Raw genomic sequence first — 12,352 nt, 5'->3', positions numbered from 1 at the left:
GGTAGTTATCCGCTGCACGTCTTGGAGAACAGCACCGAGAAGAAGCCTGAACCGTCCGATTCGAAAGTGAATCTGAAGCGGTGAAGGAAGGATCCAATCGCAGGAGGAGAGAGGAGAGAGCAGAGAGCATGGATAGAGTCGAGCGCAGGTTAAAAAAGAGCCCGACACGATCTATGAAGAGTTGCAAAGTGAATGCTGAGTTGGCAACGTTGTGGCATGTCGCTTTTGGCACCGTCCCATGCATGATTACCCCCACAACACACCACACTTCATCATCAACATCTAAAAAGTTAAGAGTGAAAATTACACACACACCACAACAAGAAAAGCTGCTTCTTCTAGCAACACGCCCTGGTTTACTTTACTTTTCTGGTGGGGTCTTTTCCTTTTTCCCAAATTGCCCCTCTTTTTTCATCATATCATAATAATATCCAGCTCATACTCTATGATGCTGCCATTATGCAGTTGGCACTAAACACCATCATGCATGTTCTTGCTTCTTTCTCACATTCATTCATCATCATCATCATCATCATCGTCGAGTTCTAAACACTGGCTTGGATCATGGATCCTCAAATAAATGCCACACGTTTGGGCTTCGGATCCCTTCCAAAAGGCTACTACTTCCATGGGATTTCAAGAATATACCTTCAGTTTTAACTGCTTTCAAAATGTACAACAACAAGGAACATACATGTCGGCGCACCAAACAAATTTAATACTTCAAAAACATTGGACCTTCGTTTCGCAATTTTAGTTCTATAAAATCACGTTTGTTTAACCCATAATAATAAATAAAAGTGACTTTTATAAAGAAAGTTATATCTAAATGTATATTATCAAAGAGAATTCTGTCATAAACAACATTTGATATAACTGTGTACCGAAAGATACAGGTATTTTTTCACTATTTTCTTTATTTATCATTTGGCATTATATTTTATTATTGTCTTTTTTTTTTCTAAAATTATAAAAATTAATTTTTTTGTTAAAACTATTTTATTTTTATAAAAATTGTCAAATGATCGTCCAATCCAATGATATTAAAGAACTTTTTTTTTTAAACTATAGTCTCATGAGAAGTTCAAGTAATAAAAATAAAAAGGTTGAGTAAAATATAACGAAAATTTATAAATTTATTATTTTAAAATATTAGGTAAAATGTGATATTAATATCGTGAGTTTGACTGATGTTTGGTTATTGTTGTATTTTTTTTCAACTCTCTGTAACAGAGTTGGTCTTTCTTGATTAACTAAATATTTTCCTGATTAGCTGAATATTTTGTGATGGTCTAACATTTTTAATATACATGTAACAAGATGTGTTTTTTTTTTTTTTTTTTTTTTTTTTTTTACAAATTTACACTTGAGAGATTTGAATTGAATAATGTGATGTTTGAAGACACTGTGCATTTCATTTGAGGTATTGCATCATCCCGACATTGGGTTAAAATATTTTAAAACATTATGTTGATATACTTGTAAATAAAGAATTGCAACGACCACACAAAATTACGATTAACAAAACCGCTACACTCACAAAACAAATTGCAACTTAGAACACATCCATATAAACCATATCACTTATATCGTTAATACCTTGAAAAACATGTATTTGAGTTAAAGTCAAAACCTATCAAACATATATATATATATATATATATATATATATATATATATATATATATATATATATATATATATAAAATCTATTAACTAGCCTTTTTCTTGTTATGATTTTCATTTAATTGACTATTTAAAAATATAAAAACATGTATAAAATAGATTTAATTAAGTATACATTTTACTTTTATTTCTCAAATTAATAATTTTTAAAATAATATATATTTATTGATGATAAAAATAGTTTTTACACTATATGTCATCTTTAAATTGTATATAGTCTCTTATGCCTTATCGCCAAAAGGAAAATATTATGTTTTTATAATTAAATGATAATATAAACACTTTTATTATTTAAAAATAAACTAGCATTGGTTATATATACATAAATATCAATATAATTTTTGAAATAATCAAACTTGTAACAAAATATAATGAATAATTATACTTTTTATTTCAAAGTTATAAATTATATAAGTGGTCAAAATTCATACCTTTTTACAATATTTAATATTAGAAATAAATATCGTAAACAAAGTTTTTAATATTATAAATAAATATCACAAAACATATATTTGATGCAATTATAATTACACTAACATATTAAAAAAGGTTGATAATATAATAAGAAATTCGTCGCAAGAAAAGGTTGATAATAAAAAAAAAAAATTATGGTGATAGACTGTTTTTAAGATCTTGATAAAGTTAAAAAGTTTATGGCTTAAATACCTTTTTCGTCATCATTTTCATAGTGTTTGTTGCGAATGATTCTCATTTTGACATAATTTTTAAAATGGTCATCATTTTTACCGAATGTTTACAATGATCCTCATTTTCGCAATTCGTATTTTATTTGGTCATTTTCTGTGACGCCGTTTAAATCAGTAACAGAATCATAGTACACATAACACACCCCAATATAACATAATACAAACAGTGTCACCAGTGCTCCGTTACTGACTTAAACGACGTCACAGAGAATGACCAAATAAAGTACGAATTGCAAAAATGAGGATCATTTTAAACATTCGATAAAAATAAATACCATTTTAAACATTCTGTCAATATGAGAACCATCCACCACAATCACTACGAAAATGAGGACGAAAAAATTTGTATATGTAACTTTTAGTATGTACATTATAATTTTTATCATTTAAAATATAATATTCAACGTATAGAAAATATATTAATGTTTTCTTTAATAAAAAAAAATTAGTATATCACTTTTAATCGATAATAAGGTAACCATATATAACGTTTCTTACAATTTAAAGATTAGAGCAATTTTTTAATACAAAATATCTATATACAAATTTAATCTATTTTTGTAAAATTTAAACTTTAAATATTTTTTCATTTTTAAACAGTAAATTAATTTAAAATTATTATAAATTAGAAATAATGAAAAAGAGGACTAAAAATGAAAAAGAAATAATACTAAAAAAATTAATTATCTTTAAATGTAACTTACTTTTAATCATTATAAAAGAAGGCCTAAGGGTCACCCATATTAAACAGTTACTATAAAATTTAATTATTTTATCATGTAATAAAATTTGTGTTTAATTAATAATTAAAACTAATTTACATTCATTAAATTCGTAAAATGTAACGAGTTTAACATTTTTACCTGTTTAATGTTAATGAATTCAGATTTTAAAGCAGGTTTAAAGTGTCTTTATTCAATCATAAATTACTGTGGTATATCTGAATTTTAGTATAATTATTATAAAAAAGGGTATTAAACTTACTATAATTATTCAGTGATGGGATAGATGATATGGCCTGAAAAGTAATATTGATTTATTCTCTTATTAACTGTTCATTTAGTAGAGGTATTATGTAAATAAGAGTAATTTTGATGTTATTTTCTCTATAATTGGGAATTTAAGCTAATATTTTTTTTAAATAATACTGAATCCATTTACAGATTATTTATATGTATATTTTATATTTACATGGTTTAATAGCACAAAAGTTGAATAAACTGAAAAGATATCATGGGATTTGAAATAAGAAGAGACATAGGAGAAAAGAAAAATAGAATGAATAATGAAATTTGAAAACAACAAAAGTGGAATAATGAAAATGAATAATAGAGAGATGAGGTTATTGGAGAAGCGAAAGGGGTGTAACTGGAAAGTGAGAAAAAGCGCAAGAGTGCCAGCTATTTCCAACAACAAATGTGGCCCGTGGATGCGATATTCGCAACGGACGGTCAGGATGGAAGGACATGCAATTTGCGCTTCATTTGAGGCGAATTTCATTTGACCACACCTTCCTTTTTTAAACCACAGGGCGGGTACCTCAGCCACACACATACACACACAAATTTCACAAACTTCGAAAAAACACGACACACTCTCATACACACACGTTGTCGCACACACATTCCTTCTTTCCGTAGGTACCGCCACGTTCTCTCTTGCTCTTTCGCTCACCCGATAAGAACAACCACCCACCGATTAACGCAATTTTTGTGTGTTTTTGCAGCAGCAAGCATCCTCACCATAAACTACAATGGCCGATGCCGAGGATATTCAACCCCTCGTTTGCGATAATGGAACTGGAATGGTCAAGGTATGAGTAAATGAGATCAGTGTTTTTTGTTACTTTAACTTCTACCGGTTTTTATAGATGGTTTACTGAAATTGAAACCTAACCGATCATCTTTGGTTTGGTCTTATTCGATCATTTTCTTCATTAACAAAACTTGAAATCGAGATCGGAACTCAGTTTCGCTCAGATCAACGGAATGTTGTTGAGGATCTGTTAGAAAATTGAATTTTCTTTATTGATCACGTGAATGTTGTTGAAATTTGTCTGATAGGCTGGTTTTGCCGGAGATGATGCTCCGAGGGCGGTGTTCCCTAGCATTGTGGGGCGTCCACGTCACACTGGGGTGATGGTTGGAATGGGGCAGAAGGATGCGTATGTTGGGGACGAGGCTCAATCAAAGAGGGGTATTTTGACTCTGAAATACCCTATTGAGCATGGGATTGTGAGTAATTGGGACGACATGGAGAAGATCTGGCATCACACTTTCTACAACGAGCTTCGTGTGGCTCCTGAAGAACACCCTGTGCTTCTCACCGAGGCGCCGCTTAATCCTAAGGCTAATCGTGAGAAAATGACTCAGATCATGTTTGAGACCTTCAACACCCCTGCTATGTATGTAGCCATCCAAGCTGTGCTTTCGCTTTATGCTAGTGGCCGTACAACGGGTAACCGATCTTCATCCATCTTTCTTGATTCTTGTTTATTTGGTATAACATGCATGTCGGGGTTGCAAGCTTTGTAGATATGATGTGAAACTGTTGATCTGTCTCTGTCATCTAACTTGGGGTTTTTGTAAGTTACCGATCATGTGTTTATCTCAATTGAAATGGCTTGCATGTGCTCCAAACTTATCCGAACTGGGTCTGTGTGTCCTTGCATGTTAGTTTAAGCTTTTGGATTTTTCGGATCATGACATGGTACCAAATTGATCCTAACTTTTTTCTTACGCCGGTGAGAATAGAGATCGGCTACATGGATCACACTATCATTTAACTAAACTGAAGCTGCAAGGATTCCTTGTTGTTGTAATAAAATAAAAAATGAATACGAACTAACCCTTGAAGCCTAAAAGAGTTTCAATTGTTGTATCATGAATGTTTAATGAGATTTGGAAGTCTAGCAGCCACTTAATGACATGACTTGGTATTGAATGAAGTGAGTTTATGCGGTTTTTCTACAATGTTTGTGTAGGTATTGTTCTGGACTCCGGAGATGGTGTCAGTCACACGGTTCCTATTTACGAAGGATATGCCCTTCCACATGCGATCTTGCGTTTGGACCTTGCAGGGCGTGATCTCACCGATGCCCTCATGAAAATCCTGACTGAGCGTGGTTACTCTTTCACCACATCTGCAGAGCGGGAAATTGTGAGGGACATGAAGGAGAAACTGGCCTATATTGCTCTTGATTACGAGCAGGAATTGGAAACTTCCAAGACCAGCTCGGCCGTCGAAAAGAGCTACGAGCTTCCTGATGGGCAGGTGATCACTATTGGTGCTGAGCGATTCCGGTGCCCCGAAGTTCTGTTCCAGCCATCCATGATTGGGATGGAATCTCCTGGCATCCACGAGACAACATATAACTCTATCATGAAGTGTGATGTCGACATTAGGAAGGATCTATACGGTAACATTGTCTTGAGTGGTGGTTCCACAATGTTCCCCGGTATTGCTGATAGGATGAGCAAGGAGATTACAGCATTGGCACCAAGTAGCATGAAAATTAAGGTTGTCGCACCACCAGAGAGGAAGTACAGTGTCTGGATTGGAGGCTCCATCTTGGCTTCCCTCAGCACCTTCCAACAGGTAAACTGCATGCATGACCATAGTTGCATGAGTGAAGCTGTTGAATTTGGAATGTCAATACATAAATTAACTTGGGAAATTGTTTGAATAATAAGTAGAAAGTGTAATAAAATGAGTATTATCAGAAAGTACTTAGCTAGATCAAGGGGATAGGATTAGTTTAAAGTACATTCTTTTTCGTTGTGCTTGTTTTGTTTGGAAATAGAGTAAGTACTTGCTGAAGCCAACTCAAACCATTGAAACAAGCAAATATAGTGTACTCCTTTTTTATGTTTTCTCTCCCCTGTGCAGATGTGGATTGCGAAGGCGGAGTATGATGAATCTGGACCATCAATCGTACACAGGAAATGCTTCTAAGTTATAATCATGGATTATGAAAGCTGGACCAGGGAAATTACTATTTATACGAATACTACAAAAATACCATCAAGTGGTTGAGGACTTGCATTTCCTACTCTTTACCATTCCTTTTATCATGTTTTTGTGTTTTCCTTTCTTTGATATGTTGAGATAAGAGCATGAAGGCTGGCAAGATATGTAAGATTCACATTTTTCCCCGTTTTGTTGTAGTAGAAGAGATGTGCATTGTTACCGATTTGGTTTGGTTGAATCGACAAATTCTTTTTAAGTATTCTGATTAAAGCAGTGGTATGGTACTTGCTTGATTTATAATTCTCTGCAACCAAAGAGTCATTGTTGATCTCAGTCTTCCAATGTTTTATCTCACGGTTCATCTGTGAATTTGCCAGCTTGGTCTTGCTTGTTCCCTATGGTTCCATATCAGTTTGTTAAAATTATGCTGGTGTATTATTTAGCGTAAGAAATACTGCACTTCATTTTTCAATCAAAATGGGGAGCTTCTTCTATTGTGGGTTTTTTTTACTCGGGGGAGTTCTGCTTTATCACAATGGAGTGTGTCAGCACAGCAGTTTTTGATTTGTCTTGGCCTGCCCATTGCAGTAACAAGTGGTTTTAAGGATATTATTGTCGAGTCTGTCTCTCTGATGGCCAATGGCTCCCTCCCAATTATATTCGGTTGAACATCATTTGAGTGAAATTTGGAAACCCTGATTCAAATTATCTCGTTTAGTGTGTTAAACAGAAAAAACACAAACTTGAATCCATTTTGTCATTCTTGTTTTTATTTTAGTTCTACATATTAACGAAATAGTAAAATCCTGTGAATGCACACTCTCAAAGGAGGACGTGTGCAACCTTCTACTGATGGTGTGTATTTTAGATCAGGTAACTTCTTATGAAGAACATGTCCTTTACATTACAACACTGTGGAGAAACTAGTTTTTTATTTTTTCAAAAAATAATGTATAACATCAGATTAAAATAATTTATCTTTTTCGGATAGTTATGTACGCAGAGATGAATATTTGCGTTAGTGTGTTTTTGAGTATTTCAAAATGGGTATGTTTTACTTTGTTCTTCATTCTAACACTCTGCTTTTCGTACTTTTTTTTCACTTTAACTTAAAGTTTGTAAATTTTTTAACTTTAAATTTGTAAACATTTTAACTTTATCATTTTATCCAGCTTTAGAGTGCCTGAAACTTGAAAACTGAGTGGTTATTGCTGCACTCCGTGGTTGTTTGAAATTTTCTTTCTATTGGAACCAAAGAATAATTCCCCTTTTTGGACTGCATGTTTACACGACTATAATTCCACTATTATTATAAGAAAAAAATTTTGTACACTTTACATGGCCATAATTCCATTATTACAGGATTTAATCAAGATTTTAATCCATAAAATGTAATTTTATCATTTGGTTCTTCTTTTTTCATTTTTTTTCAAAGAATCTATTCATAAAATATACTTCTTTATTCATTTTGTTTATAGTTTTTCAATTCAAGCCCTCTGAGCAGTTCAAAATGAAGAAAAACTCACATTATATCGAATAAAAGTCCTCTTAGAAAAGTCCGTAGTGTTTAATAAATCAAGTGAGAAATGAAAAATGAATAGAGACCATTCGCCAAAGAAAAATGTTTTTTAAGGGATTGTTTTAGAAACTAAAAAGGGACCAAATTAAAAAGTTCAGAATTGATTTAAGCCGAAAGGAGAAACACTTACTACAAATCAGATAATTGATTCACGGGGTGATGATGTAAGATCCCTTTCGTTTTAGGTTGATATTGTAAGAAATTCTTTTATGAAAAAGAATCAGAAAGAAAAAACTTTATTAAATGAAACAGTAGCGCATTATTACTTTAATAATTAACTACCACTTGTTTATCTTTTATCCCGTTTAAAATTTAACGAAACCTTGGGAGTGGGGCATGCTTAATTCCCTAACTGCAAATAACATTGCACCTAACGTTTACTTCGGTAAAAAAAAAGAAGGAAACTCTAAAACCTCTTACACCATTAGAGTTATGCACCGCAGAATAGAAAAAGCCTTCGAAATTCAATTTCAGCTTTAGTTATCGAGTTTCAGAAACAGAAAGTACACTTTGAAAGTGAGGCCAACAGCAGAAGAACATCGATAGTACACTTTTACAGTATGCCACAAAACTGTGTCTAAGTGTATTGTTATTTTTTCTAGTTTTCCTTTTGAACCAGAATTAGGCAGAGGCAGTGAGCTTTATTTGCAACAGTTGTAGAAAGAATAATCCTCGCATCACCCGAAATTGCGTACACTTCGAAAATTAGATGGTCCAGCTGCTTCTTCGAAGCCTCTTACGGACAACTCTGTGACATGGTGATGCGAGGTACCGTCGAGGAAGACAACCACCACAGTAATGTCATCATGAATCATCCGTCTGCCCTCTGCCGGCACCTCCATAAGCGTTGAATATTCTACCTTCGCTCTTCTAGCTGCCGCCTTTAGAGCAGCCTTAATAAGCTTTCTTGCAATCCCCTGGAGCATAAGAATCAAGTTACAGCATTTTCATTTATATACTTGTTCATCCAAATGCAGGACAAGTTAAAAAAAACGTACTCTCCGTGGATTCAGATGAACAATCTCAGCAGCATGCTGATTTGTCAAGAGATCCCAAAGTCCATCGGATGCAAATATAAGAAATTTGTCATTGGAACTCAGAGTTCTTGAAGTTACACTGGGTTCTGCAGACAGCACAGGTACAGTGAGAGGTGACCTCAAAAGCCCTGGAATCTTCAGATGTGCATCTCCTATGGTTCTGGACACCTTTTAAACATAATCATGAAACAAAATATAGTGAGTTGTAACAGAACCTGCTACGTTTGATACAACTCAACATTTAGTAGTTTTTCAATGTTTTGAAGTGCAAAAGCAAAAAGAAAACCTGGATGTAGCCTTTAACACGCCATGCTCCACGATCAATGACTACAATCTCTGGATCAGTTGGATGGGCAGCCTGAAGTTCTTGTCTAATTTCCTCCCTACAGCAATTGTGATCTGTTGTCAACTGTACAGCAGTGATGCTTCTACATCTACCTAAAGTTCCAACCACGGCACGAGAGTCTCCAAGATTGGCGATATGTAGAACTCCTTCCCAGATAACAGCAGCCAGACAACAGGAACCTACTCTAGTATTACACATTTGTACTGCTGGAGTTCCCACCCCTATATTTTCCATAAAAGCACTCTCTACAGCACAAACAGATTCCCTCAGCGTGTCATCGCTGATAGTTCCATGATCCCTAGCACTGTCTGTAATCAACACCAATGAAGCATCAACACCACCATGATTTACGATTTACATGTCTCTATACAAACACCAATTTACCAATTCTTTTTCTATCATCTTAAAGTGCACAAGTTACTGTTTCCATATCCCATACACATAATTATAAATATACACAAGAAAGTATAGCACAGTTCTTTGAAGTTCAGGTTTGTGCTTTCATTCCATTTTTCACCCCCCAATTTTTTCACACCAGTCAAAGAACAGAACGAAAATTAGCATAGAGAATAGGAAGTACAAAAAGAAAGCATCGGAAGGCAAATTGAACTCCATGCAACAGCAAAAACCCGCAAGAAGCACTTCAAATAACAAGAAGAAAGTGTAAAATAGTAAATAACAACACACAGCACCCAAAAGAATTCCAAGAACAGAACAAGACTCACTTATTACGATCGGGAAGAGACGAGTTTTAAGGAAATGGGAACAAGTAGCACCACCGTGACCATCATAAACCCCGACAAATATGCCCTTAGATCCAATCTCAACTTGGCTATGATCTTCAATTTCTACATTGCCCTGAACCACAGCATAGGAGAATTCACCATGAGAATGCCTCAGAAGATCTCTACGCCATTGAACCAGTGTGCTTGTAGTGGATGTACTAGGATCATCTTCATCATCACTGCTGATGTTGGTATGTGGCTTCCAAGGCCTTAGACATGAAGAAACCATACATGAAATCCACGCAGGAACCCGCATTTTTTCTTGGCGGGAAATCTTTCAAGGTGAGGCTGAAAAAGATCCAACTACGGTTCCTTCTAAATCTAAAATCACTACCCAGAAAAAGCAAATTGTGATTAAAATAGCATTGGAAGCAAGAATTGAAGGTGAAAGAAGGGTGTAAAGAAAGATTGAGGAATTGTTCACGAAAAATTTAACTCTTCAAGAAAGATAAAGAAGAATGAAAAAATGAGGAATTGCAATGACAAATTTTGAAAAAGAATGCCAAGATCACCATAATTGGACTAACCTCTCCGCTTTCAGCGAAGTCAAAGAGAAAGAACTTGCTAATGAAGATTGAAATTCCAAACCAAGAACGAAAAATTTGTAAGAGATACAGTGATTGTGAAAGAAAGGATGAAATTATAGAAGAAACCACTGTTTCTTTTATAGAGAGCTAGTATCTGTTTCCGTGCATTACACTGCACTTTTTTTTTTCATAATTGATGAAATAAAGTAAAATATATAGTTATGAAAATAATAATAAATTGAATTTATACATTTATTACAAACTATAAAATATATTAAAAAATACACATTTAAGTAGAGCAGTTAATGTTTTAAAAAATTTATATTAATGATGCATATGATAAATTTTGGAAGATAGTAGATATTTAGAATGTGATATAACTTTATATCATATTTACTTCTTTTTAAGTAAGTACATTTTGCACAGTATCAAATGTGTTTTTGTTTTAAAGATATTCACAAAATGTAGTTTCAAGACAAAACAAAAATAAAAATATAATTACAGAAATAATAAAATTAAACCTATTATTAAGCAAGATGAAAATATATTTGCTCATTATTAATGAATAACTTAAAATAATTTTTGTAATAAAAAAAATAAATGATAAAATACAAGTATATATCGATTGTTTATATCTAATATTTGTATAACAGCATTGTACAAATAAATAATATATTATAATAAATGAACTGACTTTTATCTATTCTAAAATTTAACTACAGAATTATAAATTTAGTTATTTTATTATTAACTAAGAAAAATAAATTTATCATTATAAATTTCTTTCATTCTTTTAGGATATAATGATTTTTCGTGTTATTTTACAACTAGTCTACATATATAAATAAGAAACTAGTATTAATAATTATTAATACATATTATAAATATTATATTTATATTTAATTTACATAATTTTTTGGAATTTTTTTCACTTTTTCCTAAACATTTTCTCACCTAGACCGTTTTTCCAAATAGATAATTGAAAACATGAAAAAAAAAATTACCGAAGATTTAACGTAAAGGTTTTAGTAAAAATATTCATCCACAAATTATTATATGAAAATGATTTTTTTTCCTACACACTCAAAGTTAATAATATATATTATACATTAAATATTAATATATTTGATTATATTTACAAAATAATTTTAATAAATGTTAACAAATATTATAAACTTATATTTATATTTGATTAACAAATTTTCTACTTATTTTCTACACACATTTTTTTTATATAGACCATTTTCTAAGAAGTATATAATTAAATTCATAAAATATGCATTCAATTTTTTTTTCTAACACAGATTTTTAATAGAAAGTCCTATTAGTGTAATTTCTTACTTCCTTTTGTAAAACTCATTCTGTTGCATATTTAAAATATTTTATGTAATAGATTAAATCTTGGAGATTTTTCTATGTATTTTTTTAAGACCGTACTATATTTAATAGATAATTTTATTTTTAATATGTATATAACTTGTTTCTCTCAAATAAAAATTTAAATACTCGTAATAATCAATAAAAAATATATATAATTCATTTTATTTTTAAATTTAATTTTATAAACTAATTTTAGAAGATGACGGTGTTAGTGTTAACCTCGATCTATTTTGAAACGAAATTTAAAATATATTAATGGATTAATACTTTAATTAATAGCTTATTCTTTCAAGTGAGTTAAATATAAATATTTTACTGAATTTTATTAAAATAAGG

General features: G+C 32.1%; 2 protein-coding genes across 6 annotated transcripts; one reads left to right on the top strand and one right to left on the bottom strand.

Annotated features, from left to right (window-relative positions):
* Positions 1-3,832: 3,832 nt before the first annotated feature.
* LOC114173210 (actin-97) lies at positions 3,833-6,662 on the top strand. 4 transcript variants are annotated; one of them, XM_028057473.2, is made up of 5 exons: positions 3,834-4,033; positions 4,120-4,206; positions 4,457-4,850; positions 5,377-5,990; positions 6,282-6,662. In XM_028057473.2, exons 2-5 carry the CDS (start codon positions 4,147-4,149, stop codon positions 6,345-6,347), a joined length of 1,134 nt encoding a protein of 377 aa, XP_027913274.1. In that variant the 5' UTR covers positions 3,834-4,033; positions 4,120-4,146; the 3' UTR covers positions 6,348-6,662. The 4 variants fall into 4 exon arrangements, with proteins under 4 accessions (XP_085528123.1, XP_027913274.1, XP_085528124.1 ...); XM_085671997.1 differs by having other exon boundaries at positions 3,833-4,033; positions 5,377-6,384; XM_085671998.1 differs by having other exon boundaries at positions 3,903-4,029; positions 5,377-6,384.
* A 1,724-nt stretch (positions 6,663-8,386) lies between these two features.
* LOC114163921 (putative protein phosphatase 2C 25) lies at positions 8,387-10,793 on the bottom strand. Of its 2 annotated transcripts, none has more exons than XM_028048315.2 (5): positions 10,637-10,793; positions 10,050-10,439; positions 9,265-9,632; positions 8,940-9,146; positions 8,387-8,858 (listed from the first exon to the last, which is right to left on the bottom strand). In XM_028048315.2, the coding sequence occupies exons 2-5, from the start codon at positions 10,363-10,365 to the stop codon at positions 8,619-8,621; spliced, it is 1,131 nt and encodes a 376-aa protein (XP_027904116.2). In that variant the 5' UTR covers positions 10,366-10,439; positions 10,637-10,793; the 3' UTR covers positions 8,387-8,618. The 2 variants fall into 2 exon arrangements, with proteins under 2 accessions (XP_027904116.2, XP_027904123.2); XM_028048322.2 differs by having other exon boundaries at positions 10,050-10,430.
* Between the last annotated feature and the right edge of the window lie 1,559 nt (positions 10,794-12,352).

Source organism: Vigna unguiculata, chromosome 1 (assembly GCF_037176805.1).
Source record: "Vigna unguiculata cultivar grain cowpea cultivar isolate G323 ecotype 2 chromosome 1, ASM3717680v1, whole genome shotgun sequence".
Classification (NCBI taxonomy): domain Eukaryota; kingdom Viridiplantae; phylum Streptophyta; class Magnoliopsida; order Fabales; family Fabaceae; genus Vigna; species Vigna unguiculata.
This window is presented reverse-complemented; position numbering and strand designations above follow the sequence as displayed.

Excerpts from the sequence above, each read along its gene's own strand:
- LOC114173210 (XM_085671997.1), top strand. The coding sequence starts at position 4,147 with ATGGCCGATGCCGAGGATATTCAACCCCTCGTTTGCGATAATGGAACT. Across the intron at positions 4,207-4,456 it reads ATGGAACTGGAATGGTCAAG|GCTGGTTTTGCCGGAGATGA; the intron begins GTATGAGTAAAT and ends TTTGTCTGATAG. Across the intron at positions 4,851-5,376 it reads TGCTAGTGGCCGTACAACGG|GTATTGTTCTGGACTCCGGA; the intron begins GTAACCGATCTT and ends ATGTTTGTGTAG.
- LOC114163921 (XM_028048315.2), bottom strand. The coding sequence starts at position 10,365 with ATGCGGGTTCCTGCGTGGATTTCATGTATGGTTTCTTCATGTCTAAGG. Across the intron at positions 9,633-10,049 it reads TCTCTTCCCGATCGTAATAA|ACAGTGCTAGGGATCATGGA; the intron begins GTGAGTCTTGTT and ends TGTTGATTACAG. Across the intron at positions 8,859-8,939 it reads TTCATCTGAATCCACGGAGA|GGGATTGCAAGAAAGCTTAT; the intron begins GTACGTTTTTTT and ends CTTATGCTCCAG.